Source organism: Helianthus annuus, chromosome 9 (assembly GCF_002127325.2).
Source record: "Helianthus annuus cultivar XRQ/B chromosome 9, HanXRQr2.0-SUNRISE, whole genome shotgun sequence".
In the NCBI taxonomy this organism is placed as follows: Eukaryota; Viridiplantae; Streptophyta; class Magnoliopsida; order Asterales; family Asteraceae; genus Helianthus; species Helianthus annuus.
Window position 1 is genome coordinate 21,905,178 of NC_035441.2, and position 26,668 is coordinate 21,931,845.

General features: G+C 38.1%; 2 protein-coding genes across 2 annotated transcripts; both read right to left on the reverse strand.

Annotated features, from left to right (window-relative positions):
* Window positions 1-1,181: 1,181 nt before the first annotated feature.
* LOC110874166 lies at window positions 1,182-8,217 on the reverse strand. The gene is made up of 5 exons (XM_022123024.2): window positions 8,071-8,217; window positions 7,241-7,957; window positions 6,570-7,167; window positions 1,747-1,823; window positions 1,182-1,519 (listed from the first exon to the last, which is right to left on the reverse strand). The coding sequence occupies exons 1-5, from the start codon at window positions 8,131-8,133 to the stop codon at window positions 1,301-1,303; spliced, it is 1,674 nt and encodes a 557-aa protein (XP_021978716.2). The 5' UTR covers window positions 8,134-8,217; the 3' UTR covers window positions 1,182-1,300.
* Window positions 8,218-8,838: 621 nt separating this feature from the next.
* On the reverse strand, window positions 8,839-15,933 carry LOC110875390 (disease resistance protein RUN1-like). Its single transcript, XM_035976845.1, has 6 exons — window positions 15,374-15,933; window positions 12,400-12,457; window positions 11,444-11,451; window positions 9,754-10,888; window positions 9,598-9,660; window positions 8,839-8,952 (listed from the first exon to the last, which is right to left on the reverse strand). The coding sequence occupies exons 1-6, from the start codon at window positions 15,931-15,933 to the stop codon at window positions 8,839-8,841; spliced, it is 1,938 nt and encodes a 645-aa protein (XP_035832738.1).
* Window positions 15,934-26,668: the final 10,735 nt, after the last annotated feature.

Below are 26,668 nucleotides of genomic sequence, written 5' to 3' on the forward strand. Positions count from 1 at the left end.
ATAACAACAGAAGCATTTTGGTGTAGAAAAACAGATTTGGTCACATCAGATCTGTTGTGGGTAAACCGTAGAAGTTGATCACCTGTTTCTGATCCTGATTGAACATGAGATTTTTGACTGATTGCCTCTGAAATTGCAACAGTCTCGCCATGGATTTCAGAAAGTCTTTGATTCAACCTCTCCATTATGAGAATCACTTGTTGTAATTGATTATTACCGTCAATTTTGTTGTGATTCTGTGCCATATTTGATAGGATAGATGAAGATCCGAGGAATGATGGCTCTGATACCATTGATGTGTATTCAAGTGTTCAAGATTGATTTAACAATGGTTGAACACCATTAACACCTGAATAATCAAAGATAAGAAAGATTCTTGAAGGTTGGTTAATGTCATTAGAACAAACTGAGAGAGAGGGGAAGAAACTTCTGTTATTTCTTATTTTTTTTCCTTATCACAACTTGTGAGCTTCTAACAGGACTAACAAACTAGACTAACCATACTAACCTAACTAACTATTACACACACTTTTAGTACATATCAAATAAGTAGACTTCAGTTTCTTTTTTTTTTTTTCTAAATTCCCAAGCGCCTTGAAGTTTGCTATCCAATTCTAGAGACTTAAAGAAGTCAGCTAACCTATAACCTGATATGCAGACTTAAGCAAGTCTGCTAATCGGGATGTCAACTTCAGCAACCCTTTGCCACGTCGAGTATCACTTGGTAGAAGACATTATAGTCCGCTATTTCAATTAGCAGACTACCTAATTTCACTCATACTATATTCACCCACCAACAATAACTAGACTTTTTTAAACCACATGCTTTAAAAAAACTCAAAAATAAGCTTATACCATCAAATTGGTTTTGTTAATATAGAACTAAAATGTATATATATTTTTATACTTAGATTTAAAAAAAAAAGTGTATCCTCTATCACATAATTCATCCATTGTTTGCAACAGCTAACGACCATGCAAGTACGAAGCTTCCTTTCAGCACACACTCGACAATCGTAGCAATAAACACGTTTTTCCATGAATTGTGAAAAAGTAGTAAAAAAACTTCAATATGTACATAAAAAGTAGTAATGCAAGTAGGTTATATTATAAATGCTAGAGCCTTAACCCATCTTATTAAGCGTTCGATGTGTATATACAAGTCAACAATTGAAGGCAAAGCTTGACTGGTACTAAAAAGAATCTCTTTTACCTGGGGTTCATTAATATGTTGTAATTAAAGGCTAAAGCTTCAATATGTGGTCAGCTTTGTACATGTTAGAACTTAAAATCATACTTTTTATTCAAAGAGAATTTTATAAGATAAAATGTCTACCACCATGTTGTCAAACTTCCTGAAACAGGTTGCCACTTCTACAGGATCAACATATCCGGTGACAATTAGTTTTCCCATTTCTTTATGAGCCGAAACAGACTCAACGCCCACAAGACTAGATACCGCCTTCTCTATTTTGTCGATTTCACTTTCACTGTTAAAGCTAACTCCCAGCTCAATTATCTGAAATAAAATAGAATGGAAAAACAAAAGTAAGAACAAAGGGTAAAGAAACTGTTAACATAGAAACCAACAAATCTTTTAAAGAAATGTGTACGTGTATATAGAAATCACACATAATAGTTAATACTTATTTTAATATACAAATTCTATGTGATAGTACTAAAGAAATCTCAATCATCATACTATGGAGTGGAGCAAGTAATATATAAATTAAGAGACATACGTACTTTGTGAAAGGTGTATGCATAATCTCTGAGCTCCTTAGAGCGCACTGTTTGATGAGTTTTTCTCCATCTATGTGAATCTGTGAGAATTGGCGATATTAGCATCTCTAACATAATTTTTAGCTTTAGTATCCACTAAAAAATCCACAAACAGCTCAACTAAGTGTTGGAAATCTGTGAATAATGAAGAGTAAATCTGCAGAATGTTCTAACCGATAATGTTCATGAAATGAATTGATAATTTTACAAATGTGGCGATACAGATATATATACGTACATTCATAGGGTTTTATAAATGTTTTGTAACCGCCCCATGATATATAAGAGTCATAACAAAATAACAAAATAATTAAAAATAATTATATCTAGCTTATCTATTTAGTATACATATAATGCAGAACATATATGTATTCTTGTACGTCTAACACCCTCCCGTAAGCTAGATTACTTCAGGTGACATGCGAAGAAGCTCCTTGAGTCTAATGAAGTCCTTTGGTTGTAATGCTTTCGTCATAATATCAGCTATCTGATCCTTTGTTGCACAAAAAATGACATTCAGTTCTTCTTTCTTGACTAGATCTCTGATGAAGTGATACTTAACTCTTATATGTTTGCTCTTTCCATGATAAACAGGATCCTTTGCTAAACATATCGTGGATTTATTATCACAGTATAAAGGGATTGAGGAAACGTTAGTTTCTTGTAAATCATCTAAGATTCCCTTTATCCATAATGCCTGACAGCCAGCTAATGATAAGGCCATGTATTCTGCTTCTGTAGATGATAAAGCCACTACCTTTTGTTTCTTTGATTGCCATGAGATTGGACCTGAACCTAAATGAAATATATATCCGGATGTACTCTTGCTATCATCCATATCTCCTGCATAATCACTATCACTAAAACCTATCAGAACTTTCTTTCCTCCTTTGGAATAAGTAATTCCTTGATTTTGAGTTCCTTTAATATATCTAAGTATTCGTTTAGCTGCCTCCCAGTGATTCTTTCTCGGGTTTTCCATAAACCTGCTAATTTTACTGACTGCAAACATGATGTCTGGTCTTGTGTTTGTGAGATACATCTTTTGATAATTTTAACCCATACTCCATAGGTGTAGATACCGTATTGCATTGTGTCATTTTATATTTATCTAATAGGTTTTTCATGTACTTCCTTTGGGACAGTATGACATTTCCATCTTCATAAAGTACTTCCATACCCAGGAAATAATGTAATCTTCCCATATCAGTCATTTCAAACTCCTTGTTCATTGACTCTTTGAATTCTTTAATTAAGTGCATGGAATTACTTGCAATAATTAAATCGTCGACATATAAGCATATCACTAACTTCCCGTTGTTAGTGTCTTTTATATATAACATATGCTCATATGCACTTTTCTTAAAATTATGTTGTAAGAAGTATGAGTCTATACGACTGTACCATGCTCTTGGTGCTTGTTTTAAGCCATAGAGAGCTCGTTGAAGATGGCATACCTTTTGTTCTTCTCCTTGTTTAACGTAACCTTGAGGTTGTTCTATGTAGACTTGTTCATTCAGTTTTCCATTTAGGAAAGCTGTCTTAACATCCATTTGATGAAGATGCCAACCATAATGAGCAGCTAGGGCTAGTACTATTCGAACTGTCTCGAATCTTATTACGGGTGCAAACACCTCCTGATAATCTATTCCATATTTCTGCCTGTATCCTTTTACGACTAGTCTGGCTTTGTATTTGTCTACATTTCCCTTTTCATCATATTTTGTTTTGTAAATCCACTTTACCCCTATTGGCTTCTGATGTTTTGGTGGATCTACTAATACCCAAGTGTGATTTTTTCTAATGGAATCCATTTCCCTGTCCATTGCTGCTATCCATTTTTCATCTTTACTTGCTTCTTCATAACTTGACGGATCTGTACTAGTATAGAGAACAAAATTCACCACTTGATTTTGATTGTATTTCTGCAATACCTCCGCATTCGTCAGTTTTGTTGTATTGCGATAAACATTCCTAATGCTTTTGGTTTTAATGACTTCATTTTCTGAATCTGTAGATGAAGTGTCACCATTGTTTTGTTGATCTTGATCAGCACTTTGTTGATGTGCTTCATACGTCCCCGAGCTATTGCAAACTTGTTGATCATTATTTGAAGTTTCCTGTGGATCTTCGTTTACATTATCTGCTGTGTGGTTATCAATTTCCTGTTCTCGATTATTTTCTTCATCATGTTGAATTTGTATCTCATCTACATCAGTAAAGATAAGCGGTGCATTTGAATTTTCACCTTCGAAGACCCATCTCTTATTTTCATCAAAGATTACATCACGACTAATGATGATCTTATTGGTTAGGGGATTATATAGCTTATAACCCTTGCTAGCTTCACTATATCCAACAAATATAGTTTTTATCGTTTTGTTGGATAACTTGTCCCTGTGTTGTTTGGGTATATGAGCATAAGCTAGACAACCAAATACTCTTAAATGTTCTACATTTGGTTTCTGTCCATTCCAGGCTTCGTAAGGGGTGATGTTCGGTCTAGTCTTCTTATTTTGTTCGATTTAAGATGTAAGTAGTGCATGCTACCGCTTCTGCCCAGTAACAGCTAGGTAATTGCTTAATGTTCATCATGCTTCTACTTAATTCCATCAAAGTCCTATTCTTTCGTTCAGCTACTCCATTTTGTTGAGGTGTATAGCTGTTAGTAAGCTGATGTCGAATCCCATTAAGTCTCAGATATTCTTGAAATGTTTTGCTACAGTATTCTCCTCCGCGATCCGTTCTTAATGTTTTGATTACATGATTTGATTGCTTCTCATTCAAAATTCTAAAATTTTTGAAGTGATATAGTGCCTCGGATTTAAATTTGAGAAAATACACCCATGTTTTCCTAGTGTAATCATCGATAAATGTAATAAAATATCTACATCCACCGATGGATTCTGTTCTCATTGGACCGCATATATCAGAATGAACTAATTGTAATGGTTCAGTAGCTTGCCATGCCAATTTTTTTTGAAATGGTTTTCTGGCATGTTTTCCAGATATGCAACCTTCGCATGTACTGTCATCCTTCCTTATCTTTGGTAGTCGAATTACTAAATCCTTGTTTTTCATGTCAATTAAAGTATCCATGTTCACATGTCCATAGCGTCTGTGCCATAGACGTGAAGGATCACTGATAGTCATATTCATGACATATGTCAGATCGCTTTCAGGATGTAATGGGAACATCTTATTGTTGGTCATCTTAACAATACCAAGAAGTTCACCATTTGAATCTTTGATAATGCATCTATCTCCCTTAAACGCAACTTCATATCCTTTCCCTATGAGTTGCCCTACGCTTAACAGGTTGTGTTTCAACCCCTTTACATAAAATACATCTGGTATCTTCTTTTCTCTTCCTCTAATCATAATAGAGATACTTCCGCTGCCTAATACTTCCAACCGTTTATCATCCCCTGTTCTCACCTCCTTTTTTAAAGATTCATCGAGATGAGAAAACAGTTCTCGGTTACCACTCATGTGGTTACTGCAGCCACTATCAAGATACCAACAGTCACCTTTGACTGTCTCCTCCATGTTAAAAATCATGAACATAGTGTCATCTTGTTCATCGACATCATCTTCTGTATGAATTAATGCATTATCTGTTCTTTCGCTTTCATCCTTTTGTTTACAAAACTTGGCTGTATGTCCAAGTTTATGGCAATTAAAACATCTAATTGAATTCATATTAAAATTCTTGCCCTTATATTTGTTTCGTCCCTTTCCTGTGGAATCATTCTTAAATGATTGTCTAGATCTATCTTGGTTTACACTCGCTATTTGAAAGGCATGTTCAACAGGATTGTCATCGTATCTTTTCAACCTTAATTCATGTGATTGAAGTATCCCCATTAATTCTTCAGTGGATACTTCTGCGAGATTTTTTGTTTCTTCGATAGTTATGACAACTGATTCATAATTCCTAGTTAAACTACGTAAGATTTTCTCTACAACCCTCTGTTCATCTAATTTTTCCTCATTCATCCGCAATTGATTTACTAAATGAATCGTTCTGTTGAAGTATTCCTCAACAGATTCTCCATCTTTCATGTTTAACGAATCAAATTCACATCGGAGGGATTGAAGTCTTACAGTTTTTACGCGTGTTTCTCCCCTGTATGATTTGTGAAGAATGATCCATGCCTCTTTCGCCGACTTTGCTTGTGAAATCCTTTCAAATACTGTGTCAATTACTGACTGAAATATGATATGCAGGGCCCTTTTATCCTTTTTAATTGATTCCCGGTATGCAGCGGTTCTTTCTTCCGATGGATTTGGTCCCAGTTCTTGATACCCTTCATCGACAACCGTCCATAATTCCTGTGATTCAAGCAACACTTTCATTTGAATGTGCCAATGATAATAATTCTGTCCATTCAGTTTGGGAATTTGCGTTTGTATTCCTTGCGCTTGATTCATGATCTTGAACGACGATAAATTAAAACAGTTAACGTGAATAGATTTCTTGGATCGAATGTTGTGGCTCTGATACCACTTTGTTGGAAATCTGTGAATAATGAAGAGTAAATCTGCAGAATGTTCTAACCGATAATGTTCATGAAATGAATTGATAATTTTACAAATGTGGCGATACAGATATATATACGTACATTCATAGGGTTTTATAAATGTTTTGTAACCGCCCCATGATATATAAGAGTCATAACAAAATAACAAAATAATTAAAAATAATTATATCTAGCTTATCTATTTAGTATACATATAATGCAGAACATATATGTATTCTTGTACGTCTAACACTAAGAACATACCTGTATAGTGAACGTCATCACCAAAGAATTTTCTTAACCAATACGGTGTCTGTAGACCAAATACATCACGACGGCATAAATAGTAGCATCCCGTAGTCACCTCGAATTCAGATAGATCTCCTCCAATTACTTCTTCCTCTTTCATTGTGTCATTCTCACACTTCTCTTCTTCCACTACTTCATTATCCATAAACACAATGCTAGCACCACACCCACCTACCATTATCATGCTTTCATCTACATATATATCCACACTGACTTCATCGCCAGCATCTAATATGTTTCCAATTGGCCAATAACTTACCCACACAACATCTTCATGAACTCTGGGTTTGCAATACACGATAGGGTTGTATACCCACGTAACACCCTTGCTTTTGTTGCTGATTTTGGCCCACAAGTTCCATACAGCTTTATCCTTGAATCCTGATGATCTATATAAGCAACTTACATTCAATCCTTCGATCCTTTTTTGCTCATGATAACTAGGCACATGAAAGAAAACAAAATTGGACAATGACGTGTACTCATATGTCTTCATGATTTGATCGTTTATGCCTTGTAGATAGGTGCTCATTATACCATATTCATACAACATCTATGCAACATAAAATTTAGTTAGTCATAAATTAAACAATTTGCTTGCATTTGAAAGAAAAATAAGAGGTGACCTGGGTGTGCCAAATATTTCCTTGTGTAATATCATCACCAACCAGATCCACCTTATGATCTTCATATGCCTTGATCCATTGCAAATGACCCAGATCTGCTTCATTAATTTTTGCTATCGGCACTAATTTAAAAAGACCTTGAATTTCTGACAGTTTAAAACAACATTCATAAGCAAACACCCGCAGACTGAAACGTCCTGATTCGAATGTTACTCTCTCCAGTGATGTACACCAATCTATATACAGCTCCTCTAGCGTAGTTGGAATAGAGGGGAGAGACTTCAGGTTTGAACAAGAATACAAGTTGAGTATGCGAAGCATTTTAAGGTTAATGTTGTTGGGCAGGTACTCAAATAGATTAGCTGCTAAATGCAGTTCAAAGGAAGATTGAGCATGGAATACCGTACAAACATCATTGTTAGTATCCAGGCCTCCGTTTGAGAGATCCAACCATGTTAACGACCGGGGTAAGGAAAACGATGACTGTTCTGGAAGCATCATTTTTCCTGGTTGATTTACATACTTCCACAGCTTAGTGCACCCTGCGAAACCCAACCTGGACAAATTCTCAAGATCTGCTATGGATTTACAAACATGAGTCAGGCTTCTACAGTTCCAGAGCTCCAAAATGTTTAGTCTAGGGAGTCGGTAAAGATTGCAAATGCTAACAAGCTTGTCACAACCCTTGAGATTTAGTATCTTGAGTGAATTGAGAACCTATTCCAAGAATAAAACAAGTTAAGATTATAAGTGTACAATAAGATGAAAACTGTCTAAAATAGAGAAGCTAAAAGGTTGAGTTATTAACAAAAAAATACAATTCCTTGTACCGTGGGCGCTTCAAACGTTTCCATTTGTCCATAACTCATATCTATAGCCACCAAAATGCTCATCAATAACCCAGGAGGTATTGTTTGCAACGGACATCCATGCCACCACAACCATATTTGTTGGTGCACTTGTGTCTGTACTTTGTCTGTATTCGGTCTGTATGTACGATGTTCTATTTAGTGTTGTAAGTTGACCAAGTCAACCATCCTCCGGTTTGACTTGGACAACAGTTGGTAAAATAGTGAAAGGTGTTCTGATCGAAGGATAGCTCCTCGAAGGATGCTGTTGATCCTTCGAGGTGCACGAAAGATATGGTTCGATATGGTTCGACTAATTAGACCTCGAAGGATGATCCTTCGAGGTCAATGCTGATCATTCGAACAACTTGTGATCGATAGATGATCCTTCGGACCATCTATCGGAACCTTCGGATCCTTCGATCTGGCATCATGGGCTGGGTATATATATACCCATGCAGTGTATGTGTGAGTTAGTTCTGCCATTTTCCACATCCGAGAGATAGAAAGATTTGAGAGCATTCTGTCCAGAACTCACACACACACTTTGAGAGTTTATAGAACATTTCTGTAAACATTGAGCTTGTAACCGAACCCTCATTGCATTAATACAAGTTGTGTTAATCGGTGAACTTGTGTGTTTGTTTCTCTACTTGCTACTAACTCGGTTTGCTTGCTAGCTTGGATTCCGCACTCGCTAGTAGGTTTGTATAACAAGGTTTAGGTTCGTAATCCTCCGCGAAAAGGGACCTACAATATTAACTCTGGAAACTTCTCATAGGAGCCAATGAGTTTCACATATTTGAGCTGGAGCAATTTTAGTTTGTCCATATTTGCAAACGAACTAGTTCTAAGAGCTAATGCCTGTAATTTAGAATAAGCAAATTAATTAGCAATCTTCATATCTAGCATTACACATTTGTCAACTTAAGGTCAATTGCCAACTCCCAAACATGACCAATTATTATTATATATAACAAATGTGGCTGCTTAGCTACAATAAAAACAATCGTCTTTTTGTGACATTTTCATTAACACCCCTTCATCTATTAAACATTTTACACACAACCTCTCTATCCTTTAGAATAGAGGTAAGGTTTGCCTATATCCCACCGGTCCCAGACCCCACCAATAGCTTTTCTATAAGGGAGATTCTTCTTCTGTGTTGTTGTATTTAACCACAAACCAAATAAAATGAGATCTTTATTTAAAAACAAACAAATGAGTACGAAATCTCAAACTTATTATTCTTCAATTGATAGGGTTTAATAGTAAAGAGGAATGAGAGAGAACAGTAGTATGAAATATTTGAGTTTTTACCCTAATTGCATGTGCTATTTGAGTTTTCTAAGTTGTAGATTAAAATAGCTACTAAAATTTGTGAAGAAGACGTTTGATTTTAGTACCCATAACATTCTTTTAGCGTATTGATGTAGGTCAATTATCATCTACAAAAAAATCTTAGTAAATTAGTCATTTTCAAACAAATAATTTACTAATGTGTATTACCTCTCCCATCCCTTGCTCAACCTTCCGCATGTCGAGTGATAGACCTTCAATTGTATTTGAACACTAATGCAGAAAAACATGAAATTAGAGAATGCTAGTGATATGTGAAGTTATGAATTGACAACAACTTAAAGATACATATAAGAAGAATATTACATCTCCTTTTCTCAGCATACGATAAGATTCAGCATCATGCCAGACTCTACTACGCTTTGCAGGATCTTTGGACTCTTCACAAACTACATTTCTTCCCATTTCTTGAAGTAGTTGATGCATCATGAGTCTGCCATTAGGTAAAACGGTAAGAAAGCATCTGTTAATCAGGGTCAAGATCCCAGATTTTGCATATAATTCGTCCTCCAATATCCGTTCCACGTGTCTCACATATTCACCAACACAAAAACAAGCAATATGCAAAAGCAATTCTCTCTCACTAGGATGCGGTAAAGAGTCAAAGCTCTTTCGTAGTACACCTTGGATCTTACAATCAATATTTCCTCTTAATGAATTCAGTGAATTCATTCTACTTCTCCAAATTCCTATCATGTAATTTATTGTGCTTGGATCTTCATCATCAACAAACAAAGAAGAACCTAATACTTTAAGAGCCAACGGATTTCCTCCGCAATATTGTGCTAGTTGTACCGCAAGTTCCTTGAAATCTATCATAGGAGTTCTGGATTGAAAGGCATAGCAGCTTAAGAGCTCTAATGATTCAAGATCATTCAATAATTTGATTTTGTGCACCCAACACCTCCAAGAAATGGATGCAAGCCATGCATTAATATCTAGAATCCTTGTTGTGATTATGATCTTGCTTTGTGTAGGGAACGTCTTTGTTCCAAGTAAGGCGCTTAGTTGCTCATGTTGATCAATGTCATCAAGAACAATAAGCATCCTCTTCATCCCTAAGACCTCCTGTATCTTTTGTGTACCCTCAGAAACACTAGAAATTCTTATTTTCTTTCCACCCATAACATCTTTGAGAAGTTGTTTTTGTAGCCCAAGCAACCCATCAGGTTGTTTTACAGTCACTTCAATAAAACTGCTGCTTTGAAAATCTTGATTGTTTAAGTTATAAATGTGTTGTGTAAGTGTTGTCTTGCCACTGCCTCCCATGCCACATATTGCTATAACACTATATTGCTCATTTTTCAACAAGAAATTGATGTCTTCCACTCGAGCCTCCATTCCAGTTAAATGGGCTGGGGTACTAAGTTGTTTCAAATCTAGTTTACCCTTAACAAGTTCAACCACTTCTGTAACAAAGTTTGCCTCAGATCCTGAACTACTATAAAATGGAAAAAAAAGCACATTCAGAGCATAAATATTTTAACTTCTTAAGAGCTTAGTTGTTCTAAAATAATGTATGGAATATGCATGTCGCAGTAATTGTAGTATTCTTTATTTATTTTAGAGCACCAAAAATCCCTAATGACAGTGTAGTAGCATACTGTATGTAAAACAACTGAACCAAATAGGCCCAAAATTTTCAGGTCTTTTTTTTTTTTTGGTTTCAGTTTATCTTCTCAATCACTATTGTACAGTTTTTGGTACAACTGAGTAACATAAAGCTATTACTTCCAGCAATATTAAGCAACTAAACGAGGTTCAATATTGCGTTAAATGTGTCCAAGAAGAAATGCAAAGAAAATGAAGTATGTGCAGAAGTAAATAAACTGACTCCAAAAGTCCAAAAGTTACTCTTTATCTACTTTTGGCAATGTTTATATCTTGGGATAAAGTTGTAAAAACTACTCAGCTGATTTTTATACAAATCTATACTTTCCGGCTCTAAACTTGTTAATAAAAGTGTTTAAACAACCAAATCAGCTGGATTAGTTACGCGGCTACCTACAACAACAAACATACCAAGTAAATCCCACAAATAGCAAAGCAACTCATATGGTCTGGGGAGGGTGGGATGTAGACAGACCTTGCCTCTATCCCTAGGGATAGAGAGGCTGCTTCCAGAAGAGACCCTCGGCTCCAAAACGAACAGCAAACCAACACATCAAGTCAAAGAATATAGAAAAATAGAATATAGAAAAAAAAAGTCACCTATACCAAGAAAGTGATTAGAGTGACACAGTATGATGTAAATCATGTATAATAGCATATAACATCATTCGGGAATATACACAAGAAGTCAATCGCCGGTAAAGTCACTTAAGTAATAAGAAAAACCTACATCTCTAAAATACACCTAAGACCTTACTACAACATCCTCTAGAAGTCTTTAACCCTAATCCTACGCCTCCACGAAGTCCTATCTTGGACCATGTCCTCAGAAAGATGCAACTCTAGTAAATCATGCCTAATCTACTCTTCCCATGTCAGTTTGGGTCTGCCTCTTCCTCTACTCCCCTCCACAGTAATAGTTTCCACTACTCTAACTGGTGCTGTTGTTTGCCTCCGCTTCACATGCCCAAACCATCTCAATATCCCCTTCTTAATCTTATCCGATATACTAGCCACTCCTAATCTCTCCCTAAACACCTCATTTCTTATCCGATCAAACCTCGTGTGTCCACACATCCACCTCAGCATCCTCATCTCTGCTACCTCCATCTTGCGCGCTTATGTCTTCTTGATAGCCCAACAGTCTGTTCCATATAGCATAGCTGGCCTAACAGCTACCCTGTAAAATTTCCCCTTTAGTTTAGCAGGGAACCTCCTAGCACACAATACTCCACTGGTTGCCCTCCATCTACACCAGCCAACCTGTATGCGATGGGTTACATCACTATCTACGTCACTATCCCTTTGTACAAACGACCCCAAATATTTAAATTTAGTTACCTGTGGGACCAATTGATCCTCAATGGTGATTTGGGTGTCATCCTCATCAGCTACACAACTGAAATCACAGTGTAGATACTCAGTCTTAGATCGACTAATCCTCGGAAAGAAGTTTGTATCCCATACAGGCGCGCGGACACTAGTTTTCGTTCTATGGTGGGACAGTGTCATATGCCTTTTCAAGGTCGATGAACACCATATGTAAATCTTGCTTCTTCGCTCTATATTTTTTCATCAATCTCCTTAGGATATGTATTACTTCTGTAGTTGACCTCCCTTTCATGAATCCAAATTAATTTACTGAAACCTGCGTTTCTCTTCTAATTGTAGTTTCAATTACCCTCTCCCAGAGCTTCATAGTGTGACTTAGCAGTTTGATTCCTCTGTAGTTCCCACAACATTGAGCGTCTCCTTTATTCATGTATAAAGGCACCATGACACTACTCATCCACTGATCTGACATTTTTCTAGTCTTGAAAATACTATTGAACAAAAGTGTTAACCATCAGACTCCTTCTTCCCCCAAACACTTCCACACCTCAATTGGTATGTTGTCCAAACCTACTGCGATGCCTCTTCCCATCTTCCTAAGTGCCATCCTCACCTCTTCATGTGTGATCCTCCTGCAGTGCAATTATTCTGTTGTCGCCTTTGAGTACTGGGATTGTTGCTATCTTATTGGTATGCCCTACCGTCGTTGAAAAGATTATTGAAGTAGGTTTGCCATCTCAACTTAATGTCATGTGCCTTGACTAAAACACTTCCATCCACTCCTTTGATAAACTTTACTACTCCTATGTCTTGTCTTCTTCGCTCCCTAGCTTTTGAAATCTTGAACATATCATGCCCCCCTCTTTCGTTTCCAAATGTTGGTACATTTGTTTATAGGCTGTGTTTTTTGCCTCGGTCACCGCCTTTTTCGTTTCCCTTTTTGCCTTCTTGTATATCTCCCTCACCCTCAGCCGCTCCTCCTCAACTGTACACCTCAAAAGATCTCTAAAACTCTATTGCTTAGCCTTTATTTTGGCATGCACGTCTTCATTCCACCACCAGGACTCCTTATGCCCACTTATCTTTCCTGTTGTTACCCCTAGTGTCTCATTTGCCACCGTAGTGATCGTAGTCGCCATATCCTCCCACATCTGGTTCGCGTCATCACCTAGTTGCATCGAAGTCATCGAGTTACCTTTATCTCTAAACATCGAGTTACGCGGCTACCTAAAGGTATTAATTAATAAAAACGTGTCGCCATATAGGCGATGGAGGGTTTCAAATTTATGCCATAGAACGTGTGTTGTAGACTGTAGGGGGTGCTAATATGTGATATGCCGTGGTGTGTTAAGGTGACTAGGATTAGGTTATATATTTTTTAATATGAAGAAAAAAAAAATCAATCACCCACCTCCCCACACCCCTGCCCCCTTGTCACATCAATGCCGTCATGATGTGCCGCACTCCACCAAGGGATGGGTCAATCCATTGGCACCCAAACAATCGAAGAACCACATCAAATAGTCTATGGCTTTAAGTGGCATCCCTGGGCCAAGGACAGAGTGGGTGATAGCTTAGGGACCACTTTTCAGTGGGACCAAAAATTTTAAAATTCTTTTTTATATATTTTAAATATGATATCCTTTTAAAACAAAAGCCAGTGATTAAATATAAAGTCCACTATGTTTTTCAAACCCATTAATCTTCCTAGTTAGTCTAGACCTGTTTATACAAAGAACCCATTTGTCATCTAACTCAATTACCCAACTAAATCTATAAACTCAATTCGAAAACTAGTTTAGTTGTAAGAGGACATTGATTTTTTTATATAAAAAAGAACCACATTGCCTAACATCTAAGTAATCAACAAATGTCATCAAGCATGGAGTTATTTCACTAACCTTTTAAGCCAGAAGTGAAGGGTGTGTAGAATCAGTGAAATGAGGTTCCCGAGCCGACGAACCCAAGCTGTTTCAAGTGTTTGAGCTGATGCCGTTTGAATCCAAGGGAGGAGGAAGAGTTGTGATGCTAGGGTTTTTAGAGAGAGAACCGGATAAGGCTAGAGAGAGAGATGAGAGAATAAGAGAATGTTTGGGATTTGATGTAAATGATTGCTGCCAAAAGTGGCAATGTCGGCTGATTAGGAGACTTATATAGCCTCCCCAAGATGCTGCATCCCACATATGGTTGTGCTGTTTCGAGTGGGCTCGGATTGTTGGGCCAGGTCATGAAGACATGATCCAAGAGCCATAAGTGAGACGAGTCGGAACCAGAAGAGGCCCAATCTTGAGGGGAAAAGGTTTCGAGTCGAAACAGAGAGGTTTCGACCTCACACATATACATAATAATTACACATTATCACTTAATGCACATCGTAAATAAATCATAGATTTTTATTAAATAGCTTCACATATTGGTATAATACAAGAAGGTTGTTCGAAAAAAAAAACGAAGTGTCACAGTTAAGGTGACTACGATTAGGTTATATATTATTTAATATGAAGAAAAAAAAAATCAATCCCCCACCTCCCCACACCCCTGCCCCCTTGTCACATCAATGCCGTCATGATGCGCCGCACACCGCCGACGGATGGGTCAATCCATTGGCACCCAAAATATCGAAGAACCACATCAAATTGTCTATGGCTTTAAGTGACAGGCCTGGGCCAAGGACAGAGTGGGTGATAGCCTAGGTCCCACTTTTCAGTGGGACCAAAAATTTTAAATTTTTTTTTATATATTTTAAATATAATATTATTTTAAAACAAAAGCCACTGATTAAATATAAAGTCCACTATGTTTTTCAAATCCATTAATCTTCCTAGTTAGTCTAGACCTGTTTAAACAAAGAACCAGTTTGTCATTTAACTCAATTACCCAACTAAACCTAATATAAACATAAACCTATACACTCAATTCGAAAACTAGTTTAGTTGAAAGAGGACATTGATTTTGAAGGCAAACCATGAGAGAAGGAATATACCTTGAATGTTCCAAGCCAGTTAAATTAGCAACCTCTGTTAGTGCAGCCTTCCACTTTCTCACATTAACTTCCGTCCATTTTGACCCGTCTTTTGTTTCTGTACCCAAACATGCCAAACAATATGAAAAGCCTGTGGTCAAATTAGCAACCGATGTCCATATCGACCTTTCAACAACAAAACTTCCTCTTTGGTTCCTGACATCTGATGGATGCACTTGATAAAATACAGGTAAAACAAAACGATTGAGCTTCCTCCTTTGCTCCAGAATCAAGCAAAGCTCATCAAGGCACCATATGGAATTCGCATAGTTTTGAGACAATACAACTATATAAGCCCTGGATTCGATGATTGCGGTCTGGATTTCGGGCTTGAGTTGTTGACCTCTGTCGATTTCATCACTGTCTCTGAAAGTGCGAAGGCCTGCCCCTAGTAAAGCATGATAGAGATGATCGGTAAAGTTATGACGAGTATCTTCACCTCTGAAGCTTAGGAACACGTCAAACCTAATAATAGTAGGAGTAGGATTTGTGCTTGAAGCAAATGATGAAGTACACGCCATTGAAATCGAAAGGTGAAGTTTGAAAAAAGGAAGAAGATGATGGGAAATAAAGAGGCATCAAAATTCAAAAAGTCACGATCTTTGGATCTGTTGCAACTAAGAGGAAAAAGTCACGCTCTTTGGATCTGTTGCAAAGTAGAAAAATATATTCGTTTCACAAAAAAAAAAAAAAAAAAAAAAAAAAGTAAAATAATATAGGGTAAATTACACTTTTCGTCCTTTATGTTTCTAGCGGGTTCCAATGGATATCCTTTAACTTCAATAATTAGAGTCACAATCTTTTATTTGAAAAATCATTACACATTTCGTCCTTTACCACTAACTAAGTTAAAAGTTTAAGTTAAGTCAATTCATTTAATGGTATTTTGGTCATTTCACGCTTTAATTTAAAATGTTTCTTAATAAATTAAATTAAAGAATTACATACATACAACATCCTACTCAATTCCCCAAAAAACCCCGTAATCTCTCCACTCTCTCTCCAACCAACCTCCACCATCACCATCACCACCACCACCACCACCACACCACCCAATCGTATCCCAACTGACACCACCTGAACCCACTAGTATATTTAAAATATTTTGTGAGGCAAAAGGAACTACAAGTGATGTTTGACCAGGTATTGAAGATTCAGACCGTTAAAGCAAATGTTATCATTTATCAGTTCTTTGAGAGAAGCAAATATAAAACCACCAATTCCCAGTAAAACCCTTGACCGCCGCATCAACACTCCGTCAAACCACCCTCCCTGGTGCACTGGGTTTTATGATTGGTTAAAGGTGATTTTATAACAGCGGTGTTCGGATCCATCGGAGACTTTAGGCAACAGATCGGTGGTGGTTGTAACACACTTGTAATACATTGCACATTTTAAATCGGAATCTGAATCAGAAACCAACCTGACGGTCGGATCTATGATTACCAGATCTAAATCAGAATCAACCCGACGGTTGGATCTACCGCTTCCAGTTTTGTGTACAGAAGCAACCAGACGGTGTGGTTATTGTAGATCCAGACAGTGTGGTGGTCATAGGCGATGGAGGTCGTTGTAGATCCGATGGCAGTGTTGTGAGTTTAGAGAAGATAGTTTAAGGGGAGACATGTGTCGGTGGTTGTAGAGCCGGCATGGTGGTCACGGCGGAGATGGTGTCTCAAGTGGTGGTGGTGGTCTTAGTTTAGAGAGATATATTTGGAGGAGAGACAACTGGACAACTGGTATATATATTTATTTATTTTTAACAAAAAGTTACTATTTTTTATTTTTTTTCTATTTATTTAAATAAATAGGATAAAATGACCATGATACCCTCATGTGTAGCTCACATTTAACAACAAAATCTAACCTCTGTTAGTGGAAAGGACGTAATGCGTAATGAGTTTTACAAATAAAGGATTGTGATTGTAATTATTGAAGTTAAAGGGTATCTATTGCAACCCGCTACAAACATAAAGGACGAAAAGTGTAATTTAATTAGGGTGTTTTTTTCGCACGAATTCAATGGAATTTAAGGGAATTAAAATTTGAATCCATCTCTTAAGATACTTGGTTCACAAAATTTGATCGAATTGGAATCTCAATTCCAATCTTGTTTGGTTGACAATGGAATTGTAATTGAAATTAGGCATGAATTTCTTCAAATTCCTTTAACTAAAAGAATTCAAAATCCTTCCTATATGTGAAGGATTTAAAGTAAATTCATTGGAATCTTCGACCGTTTCGACCCGCACCGTGTCAACCCGTACCATTTCGATTCGAACTGTTTCGACACATACTTGTTACAATCCAAACTGTTTCGACCCGTACCGTTTCGACGTGAACAGTTTTGACTCGTACTGTTTCAACGCGAACGGTTTCGACCTGTAACGCTTCAACGCAAACGGTTTTGCCCCGTACCGTTTCGACGCGAACCGTTTCGACGCTAACCGTTTCGACCCGTTCCGTTTCGACCCGTACCGTTTCGACCCGAAGACGTAACGCTTACCGTTTCGACCCGTACCGTTTCAACGCTAATCGTTTCGACGCGAAGTTTCAACACGTACCGCTTCGACCCGAACTCGTGGTTGTGGGTGCCAGGGTGACTGACGGATTTCAATTCATTTCATTTGACAACCAAACACTAAAAAATGGAATTGAAATTCCAACTCTAACAATTTCCAATTTCAATTGGAATGTTTAAATTCCAAATCCAATTCCTTCAAATTTTAATTCCTATGCAAATTCCAATTCCAGTTACAAATCATTACGTGAACCAAACGCCCCCTTATTCTTCTAAAATAATTATTTGAGTTAAATGCAATTTTAGGCCCTGTGGTTTGAACCATTTTGGCAATTTAGACCAAAGGTTTCATTTTTCTTCTGTGGGTCTAAAAAGGTTTCACCGTTGACATTTTTGTTCACTGGGTTAACTTCATCCATTTTTTCTGTTAACTAGAAGGGCAATTCGGTCATTTTATATGGCCGAATTTCCTTTCTAGTTAACATAATTACATATAAAAAGACTGAATCGCCCTTCTAGTTAACAGAACTAATGGATGAAGTTAACCCTGTGAACTAAAATAGCAACAATGAAACCTTTCTATATACCCACATGCGAAAAATAAATTTTTAGACTAAAGTGTCAAATAGGCCCAAACCAAAGGGACTAAAATAGCATCTAACTCTAATCATTTTATTTTAAAGAAAACAATTTTCAAATTATTAAAAAATATTATATCAACTAGATTTTTACCCGCCACGCGTTGTGGCGGCGTAACAACGCACTGTCGTGGATGCACGCGACGTAAGTAACTCGATTGTGATTTAGTTTTTATCATACAGTCTCTGACTCCACACACTTGTACTTCATCGGATTTCAAATATATGTCATGATTGTATATGGTATCACTATCTTTTGATACAGATTGGTCATCAAATCACAAACTTTAGCTGTCATCTAAAGATCCTCACCCCACCACCTCTTGGTTGTATGAACTTCTATCTCCTCTTTTTTTATTCAAATGGCTACGTGATACACTCACCTTCAAAGGGATGGAAGATACTTTTGACACCACCGGTTTGTGATTCCCAGCTCATATGAACCATAATTGGAAGGGGTTTGTGGCATGAAGAGGGACAATGAAATCTTTCCAACCATTGAGAATGCAAGAGCTGAAAAATACTTCCCAATTAGTGAACTAAATTGCCCTTTTCAACATCTTCTGTCATTTGAATGTATTTGGCTGCACATCGAGCAGCTACGATATTGTAGGCGCTCAGAGTGATCGTGATTCCGTAGCAGAACTTTACACTTAACTCAAAAGCATCATTGACTCCATGAATATCCGCGAGTTTGATCATTTGAAGTTGTGAGTATTCAGTCTTCAGAATAGTCTTTTTGCAACTGGTAGAAGTGGAACCTGAAAGTGGAAAAACAGAGTGAAAATATAGAATCAAACAATTAACATGATACCAAAGAACATAACTTGCAATCAACAAACATGATATAACAAACCTGGCCTATGGCAACAGCTTAAACCTCCTCTTCAACCCTGTCAGTTATTTTCTTAAGTTCCTGTTGTCCACAGAGAAGAAGATGCCTCTTCAAGGCATCTATTCTACATAAGACAAAAACATGTCAGTCAATACTAAGCAAATAGTTAGTAGGAATTTAGCGGCAGATTACATCAATTTACAAAAAAAAAAATGTACAGAACCAGTCACATTAAGCATTTGACACCCAACCAGGTCAATATAACTAATTCCTAGACCACAAATAGTTGGAAAAAATCAAAATTATTTACTAATTTAGCTGGCATATGAATTAGAATTGAAAAAAGAGAAATCACATTATAAAGTAGGGGTGTCATACTCCATAAACAATTGAAACCAATTGAACCGATAGCTAAAGGCTCAAATGCCATACACTCACGAATCTCATCAACATCTGCATTTTAAATCCTAACTTTATTTGGAAATACACTCTAATATCACAAGAGAAAATGGCCAAATAAATGTCGTTTATACAGTCAAAATTTAACACTGTGTAAATTTGCGATATATACGTGGTTGCACGTACCATGTATAATTTAAATGGAAAAACTGCTACATTAATCCGCAAATGCAAGGAAGAACATGAACAACTTAAACCAAAGGCGTAAAAAGGCAACCTGCAATGTAAAAAAGTGATGAGAAACAAGTTTGGGATTTGCAATGTATAAAAATTATAAGAATCAGTGCATGTGCTTTAATAATGGATGGTGTGCTATTTCGAATTGGTTTGACCCATTCAAACTATTTGGTTGATTGTTCAAATTACATGTCAGGATTAGGCCTGGCAAAATTGACCCACACACCTAGTTTTAGGTTAAGAAGGACTATTATGTGGGGTTATGTTGGGCATCAAAAAAAATATGAAAGGGTTGTCATGGATCAAATTTCGTAGGTTAGAAGACTCCCACGGGTCAGGATGGGTTGTGGGAAAACAACTTATGGGTCAGGATGGGTACTGCCAATTGCTTATGACTGCCCACACTTGTCACCACCGGAACCATCCCCAACATCGTAACCAGCACCAACCATCACCTCCGCGACAACCACCATCAACTGAAGCCACCACCATAGCTACCATCAACCAACGCCACCACCTAATGCCACAACCACCGCCACAGCCACCGTCAACCATCGCAGCCACCGTTAACCATTGCAACCACCACAACCATCACCACCACCGCAGCCACTATCAACCATCTGTAGGTCCGTGTTTCGGGAGCGAATCCGTGATTTTCATGATAATGTTCAAAGATGGAAGAGATAAGAGAGATGATAACAAACAAACTTTGTATTAATCCGGTAGTAAACATTACAAGTCGGCCCGGTTACATGACAACCGAACTAATACCAAAGAAGTATACATCCGGGGAGAAACCAAGTGGTGATTTCTCCCGGTGAGGTCCCAGACCTCCTCACACTCTCTAGCACACACTTGTGCTCTCACTCTTGTGTTGCAAATGACAAAGTGTTGGTATTTATACCAAAACACAGGCTGCAGGTCGAAGGATCAGACTGACTGGTCGAAACATCATCCTTCGATCAGACAGTCTTCGAAAGATACACACATACCTCGAATGATATCCTTCGAGGTCCATCCTTCGATCGGTATCTTTCGAGCTCATCGAAGGATATTCATAATCCTTCGATGCCTTATCCTTCGACACCAATAACAACACAGCAACTTTGTCTAGCAACACACACACACAGTCAAACCAACAACCCTCTCGTTTGACCACTTCAAACGAGCGGGTCTATACACGTTCGTTTGACCGTTTCACTAACTATTACAAATTCAGCATAAAATAAAACTAATCTATTCGACAAGCATCGGACACAAAATCTGCATCAACAAATTCCCCCTTGTCCGTTGCTGTCGAATGCTGAAAATGCAATTGCAATCAATCTTCAGCCAAGTATTCATCTTCTCTGTGTAGACAAATTCCCCCTTGACCGATGATCCAGGTAAGTAGTATCCTGATGCTCATTGTATAAGATTTCCCCCTCAAAGTACGCGTATCCGTGTTGAGTGTTGTGCAATTTCCTCAAAAGGATCAATTGACCGATCTTCCGCTGATCTTCCAATACTCCAACCGGCATATGATAAAGGTTCCATTCTTAAACAACTGCATCAAGTCTTGATCTTCAAGTGTTTGTGCAAAACATTCCACGCTGAACCGTTTGAATCACCAGAAGATCATAAACTCTACCACCTGAGATTGCGTTTAGAGATTTACCGAAGAAATTCAACATTTGAAAATTTTTATCCCCCCGTTTCTTTGGTAAAATCTCTAAACCTTAACAGATTCTTTCCACTTCAAAGAAACTGTCGTCAAATATTCACCAATTCCCTCCACCAAGCGGAACTGTTGTGTTTGGCCCATAATAGTCGCGTTACCATATTTGTCATTGCATCGGTAACCGTGACTACCCCACATTTTCAAACATCAAGTCTTCATCATCTCTTGTGTTCATCATGCTGCATCACCCCGCGTGTTCCCAAAGCCCGTACGAATTTTGATGTTGAAACTTTGAAGCCCGGTTTGAATAATCCTTGCGAACACCCGACCCGACTCCAAGTGAATTAAATGATTAACCCCAACAAACTGTCTGAGCTCATAAAATTCCACAACATCTGGATCCTTCGAAACATCTGCATCAAACGAAAGATAAACACCAAGACAGTTTCGAAAGATGATCTTTCGTAAGTCTTTCGAACGCATGTCACATATCTTTCGAGCATCTTTCGAGCACATGTCACAGATCTTTCGAACATCTTTCGAAGTTGGACATGGCTGATCCTTCGTACACTTCAGAGTTGATCCTTCGAAGTCTTTTTGATCCTTCGAAGAACTGATGATCTTTCGAGCACTCCTGTTCATCTTTCGAATCTCCTTGTTCGAAGGATGATCTTTCGAGATCGAAAGATATCTTTCGATGGTTCTGACACAAGGACAGAAAGTATGACAGGTTGGTGAAAAGTTGATGTGGTAGGTGACCAACTTTCGCAAATTTCGAAGCATGAAAATTTGAAATTTGAATTTTGTTTCATCCTTCGAAAACCTGTTCAATCTTTCGATGGACAAACAGCATCTTTCGAAATTTGAAGCTGTCAAGAACATCAAGAACACGGAGGACTGTTCATCTGCAGATCTGACGAAAACACTTTGTATACAGTTTTTGATGATGGAAACTTGAAGATTTAGGAGAAAAACATAAAACCCAACACCCGGTTTAGCACAGATCTGGATATCCGGGTCCAGATCTGGGTTTTTCTCATTTTCACCTTTTTACATCTTGAACAAAAACCCACAAAAATCACAGATCTAGAGCACATGTGACTTAGTAAACGGTTAGTTTTACTAAATCGGGCACCATGGCTCTGATACCAATTGTAGGTCCGTGTTTCGGGAGCGAATCCGTGATTTTCATGATAATGTTCAAAGATGGAAGAGATAAGAGAGATGATAACAAACAAACTTTGTATTAATCCGGTAGTAAACATTACAAGTCGGCCCGGTTACATGACAACCGAACTAATACCAAAGAAGTATACATCCGGGGAGAAACCAAGTGGTGATTTCTCCCGGTGAGGTCCCAGACCTCCTCACACTCTCTAGCACACACTTGTGCTCTCACTCTTGTGTTGCAAATGACAAAGTGTTGGTATTTATACCAAAACACAGGCTGCAGGTCGAAGGATCAGACTGACTGGTCGAAACATCATCCTTCGATCAGACAGTCTTCGAAAGATACACACATACCTCGAATGATATCCTTCGAGGTCCATCCTTCGATCGGTATCTTTCGAGCTCATCGAAGGATATTCATAATCCTTCGATGCCTTATCCTTCGACACCAATAACAACACAGCAACTTTGTCTAGCAACACACACACACAGTCAAACCAACAACCCTCTCGTTTGACCACTTCAAACGAGCGGGTCTATACACGTTCGTTTGACCGTTTCACTAACTATTACAAATTCAGCATAAAATAAAACTAATCTATTCGACAAGCATCGGACACAAAATCTGCATCAACACCATCTCCGCCACAACCACACCAACCATCTCTACCGCCGCAATCACCAACAATCAACGCCACCAAAACCATCATAAGTTGTGGACACAAAACACTACACAAATCCACATCTGCGGGCGTCCTGTTTGAACCTGGCAATAGAAACTGAGTAGTCCGTTTGGCTTGTTATCGAATTCCAACCATTTCTACAACTCTATTACGCCAAAACCATCCGGATCACCACCATTGTTGGCAGGTATGGCTGTCTTTGTTCCACTCGATTGTCTCCACTATTTGGGTCACCGAATCTGCCGTTTACCCTTGCCCCTAAATTGTGGTTTCATTAGCCAAAGATAAGAAAAAATAGAAATCACAACTTTTACAGTGATTCATCAGCCAGAAGCAACTTGACAAAAATTACTTTTGACTTTATTTAGATAAAACCAATATTGTTCGACCTCTTTACTTTGACATCAACAAAAATTATAAGAGCCCTAACTTGAAAACAACATACTTTTAAATACATATCTTTCCTGATTAATTCATCATTTTCACCACGTTAATTGCACCATTCATCATGCAAAGAAATACTCAATAAATCGAAAACTTTTGAACAAAAAAACTTACCAATTATCCTATTCATGGCTAGATGCGAAACGCAACCAATATTCATGATATTTAACTTGTGTTGGGGAATTTCCACCAGAGTATCGTCGGAGGTGGACCTGTTCTTCATTTGAAAGCTAATCTGGCCAGAATAGGCTTCTGTATCAAAACCGTCTCTGAGAATGAGAAGTTAACCATTAACATAATCCTCTCGCTTTTAAACATAAAGATGCTTGTGATAAATTTGAAACAAAACCAAAATTAATAGGGTTCGAAAAATTTACCAGGAAGAACTAACGAACCCTAATCGTTTGTTCACCATCCGTGCTTCAATTATCGTATAACCTAAGAAAACGAAACCCTAAACACCCAATTTAAGAAGTCGTTTTTGATGGGAAAGAAAATGAGAGATCAAGAGGAAGACACCGTACATCAGTTGATAGGATTCGAATTTTAACCAGATGAATTGACGAACCCTAATCGTTTCCAGCTCTGTACTCATTCTTCAATCTGAAATCGACGACCTGGTACTCTCGATTGACTAAATCTTCACAGAAAATGGGTACTGCCGTCGTGACAATGAGGGTTCGCTAGAGGGGAGTCGCTTTCCTTGGTAGGGAGAGGTTTTGTGAGATGGGGTGATCTGTGTGGGTTTACCCTAAAGAATCAATTGAGTGTGTTGGACAGTGTTTTACAAGTTCAATACTTTAGAGTTTGCGTGGAAAAGTGGAGTTGCACGTGGGAATAACCAAGTCCTAGTGAACATTGGTTTTGTTGAGAAAGATCAGGAACAGTGCCGAGTCTCAGGCTTTTTCAGTTTACTTTTCAGTAAAAAAAGGTAGATAGGATAGGTGAATAATCAGTCGAAAATTCCAAATTTGTTTTCTTTGTTTTCGTCCAATTTCATATTGTATTCACAAGTTGTGCCAACTGAATGAAATAAAACAATCCTTCTACCATTTGTTCTTCCAGTTTTCAATATCCCAGTTGTTTATTCACATTTGATTTCCAACATTTGGTATCAGAGCTCCAGTTCAGATCCAACCTTGTATGCCTAAGATCCTCAAATCCAATATCTGTTGTAGCAACCACTTCTAACCCACCAAAAGAAAACTTGATTCCGTTTCAGTGTCCTATACTCACCTCGACAAACTACATGACCTGGGCGATTAAGATGGAAGCCTTTTTGGATGCCCAAGGGCTTTGGGAATCCATAGAGCCCGCAACTAGTGTGGTTGTGAACGAGAAGAAAAGTAAAACGACTGGTGCATTCATCTTTCAGGCCATACCCGAAGAGATTCTGATGCAAGTTGCAAAGAAAAAGACCGCGAAAGAAGTATGGGAGTCCTTGAAGACGAGATACGTGGGAGCAGAAAGGGTGCAGAAAGCGAGATTACATAGGCTAAAGAGTGAGTTTGAATCACTCCGGATGAAGGACGGTGAGTCCATTGATGAGTATGCTGGTAAATTGTCTGGAATGATATCAAAGTACAGCAGCGTAGGAGCCGTTTTGACAGATAAGGAAGTTGTTCGTAAATTCCTTGACACCGTAACAGAGCGTTACATTCACTAAGTGGCTTCAATGGAACAGTACTCAAACATCAAAACCATGCCATTTGAAGAAGCTATTGGTCGTTTAAAGGCTTACGAGGATCGGTTGAAGCTGAAGCAAGGAGGTTCCAGCGGCGAAAGCTCGTTGTTGTATACAAAAGCTGAAGGTGTCTCACACAATAAGGGTTTCAATAGAAACGGGTCTGGTTGAGGTCGTGGGAATGCTGGAAAAGAAAGAGGTGGAAGAACAGGCTCACGAGGGGGTCGTGGGTATGGCAGAGGATGGGGAAACCGCCAAGCAGGGAAAGTTCATGAGGCAAACGTGGCTCACCGGAAGCAAAGGGATAAGAGTCATATAAAGTGTTTCGAATGCAATCAGTATGGACACTTCGCTTCTGAATGCAAAAGTGAGAAGAAACAAGATCATGAGGTACATTTGTCAAAGGAAAAAGAAGAAGAGCCAACACTTCTTTTAAGTGTACATGGAGAAGAAAAGAATACACAGGTTACACTAGAGAACAGGAGGTGTTCTTGCAAAGTGATGAACGAGATAGTTCAAACCGAAACATGTGGTACTTGGATAATGGGACAAGTAATCACATGACCGGGAAGATGGAATTTTTCGCAGAACTAAACAGAAGTGTGGTGGGCTTGGTGTGTTTCGGAGATGGCTCAAAGGTAGAGATAAAGGGTAAAGGTACGTTGTTGTTTAAATGCAAAAATGGGGATCAGTTGATGATACCCGATGTGTACTTTATTCCTGCACTAACCAGCAATATATTGAGCTTGGGCCAAATGACGGAGGAAGGCTTTGACATCTCCATGCAAAGACAATTTTTGAAAGTAAGAGACGAACAGGGAAGATTAGTGATGAATGTACAAAGGTCAGCCAACAGACTCTATAAAATAGAGTTACACCATGCAAAACCTATTTGTTTATCAACAAGAATGGAAGCTGATGCAGGGGCGTGGCATGCTAGACTTGGGCATGCAAACTTTCAAACCCTTGAAGCTATGGGAAGGAA

Bases quoted from the DNA above. Each gene is read 5' to 3' on its own strand.
- LOC110874166 (XM_022123024.2), bottom strand. From the start codon at position 8,133: ATGAGCATTTTGGTGGCTATAGATATGAGTTATGGACAAATGGAAACG. The intron at 7,958-8,070 runs GTACAAGGAATT...TTCTTGGAATAG, and splicing joins AAACGTTTGAAGCGCCCACG to GTTCTCAATTCACTCAAGAT. The intron at 1,520-1,746 runs GTACGTATGTCT...ATTTTATTTCAG, and splicing joins ATGCATACACCTTTCACAAA to ATAATTGAGCTGGGAGTTAG.
- LOC110875390 (XM_035976845.1), bottom strand. From the start codon at position 15,933: ATGGCGTGTACTTCATCATTTGCTTCAAGCACAAATCCTACTCCTACT. The intron at 12,458-15,373 runs GTATATTCCTTC...CTGTGATTTCAG, and splicing joins ACTGGCTTGGAACATTCAAG to TTGTGTAGCTGATGAGGATG. The intron at 9,661-9,753 runs GTAATATTCTTC...TTTCTGCATTAG, and splicing joins GTATGCTGAGAAAAGGAGAT to TGTTCAAATACAATTGAAGG.